Source organism: Lupinus angustifolius, unplaced genomic scaffold (genome assembly GCF_001865875.1).
Source record: "Lupinus angustifolius cultivar Tanjil unplaced genomic scaffold, LupAngTanjil_v1.0 Scaffold_2_31, whole genome shotgun sequence".
Taxonomy (NCBI): Eukaryota; Viridiplantae; Streptophyta; class Magnoliopsida; order Fabales; family Fabaceae; genus Lupinus; species Lupinus angustifolius.
Genome location: NW_017716441.1, coordinates 1 through 1,442, shown reverse-complemented (window position 1 = coordinate 1,442; position 1,442 = coordinate 1). Strand labels below are relative to the sequence as shown.

Sequence of the window (1,442 nt, the reverse complement as noted above, 5' to 3'; positions counted from 1 at the left end):
ACCATCGAAGACCTCATACAGGCTGGTCATCTGCAACGATTCATCGCAGGTTTAGAATTGCGCCGGCGATCACCACAACCCCATCGCCCAGAACCTCCAAGAAGACGGTCCCCCCCACAATTTCAACAACGGCGACCTACCCCACGTCCTCAAATGGATAGACACCGGGCAGACAATCGACGACCATAGAGCCCAGTTGATATCAACACCATCTCCGGAGGTTTTGCTGCCGGGGGTACCTCGAGGACCGCCCAAAAAAGATATGTCCGGGAGGTAATGCACGTCGCTGCCAGGAGCTCCCAACAGACACAGCATTACAGATCCACTCCCCCCATTACTTTCGACGACCGGGATTATGAAGGTGTCGTCCGAGGCCACGATGACCCTCTCGTCATCACCGCCAAACTCAACAACAAAAAGGTTAGTCGCTTGTTCATTGATCAAGGTAGCTTGACTGACGTTATTTTTCAGGATCTATTTGAAAAAATGGAGCTCCGGGATCGCGACCTCTTACCTTATGATGGACAGTTGGTCGGATTTTCCGGTCAGGGAATCACTCCCAGGGGATACGTAGAGATTTGGCTTACATTCGGCGACCACCCCATGAGCAGGACCGTCCAAACAAAGTTCTTGGTCGTCCAGTGCAATTCAGCATATAACAACATAATCGGCCGGCCAACTTTGAATAGGCTTGGAGCCATCGTCTCTACACCCCACCTCTACATGAAGTTCCTCTCCATCAGTCTCCAAGTCTGCACAGTAAAAGGAGACCAACACTCGGCCCGCAGTTGCTACCAAATGAGCCTCCGCCCCCACTTCAACAAGCAGCACGTTCCTCCCTCCAAAAGACCTCAGAGCATGCACATGGTAGAGTTGGACGTCCGGGCGGACGAAGGCGATTTCCGACCACAACCAGAGGGGGAAAAAACAACTCTACAGTTGGTTTAATCCCCAAGGCAGGTAGTGTACCTTGGTAGTTCCCTTCCGCCAAATCGAAGGTCACGCCTAGAGACATCGCTAAAGGCAAAACGGGACCTCTTCGCCTGGTCAGTGGCAGATATACCGGGTATAGATCCTTCTTTCGCCTGCCATCGACTGACAACAAAACCAGGGGCTAAACCAGTGGCGCAAAGAAGACGAAAAATGGGGGCGGACAGGACCAAGGAAGTTGCACTCAAAGTGGCCGAGGTACTGGAGGCGGGTTTCATCCGTGAAATCACCTACACCACATGGTTGGCAAATGTCGTTTTGGTGAAGAAACCCTCAGGGAAGTGGCGGATGTGCGTGAACTACACAGACCTCAATAAGGTATGCCCTAAAGACCCTTATCCTATCCCAAACATTGATCATTTGGTGGATAATTCCTCAGGGTATCAGTACCTGTCCTTCATGGACGCATACTCCGGCTACAATCAGATCCCAATGTACCCCCCCTGACCAAG

At 51.9% G+C, this 1,442-nt stretch overlaps 1 protein-coding gene across 1 annotated transcript; it reads left to right on the top strand.

Moving 5' to 3' along the window:
• Positions 1-276: 276 nt before the first annotated feature.
• LOC109337139 lies at positions 277-1,308 on the top strand (the record flags this gene model as incomplete). The annotated part of the gene is made up of 2 exons (XM_019574046.1): positions 277-867; positions 961-1,308. Coding segments are annotated over exons 1-2 (939 nt in total), but the record flags the coding sequence as incomplete, so codon positions are not given.
• Between the last annotated feature and the right edge of the window lie 134 nt (positions 1,309-1,442).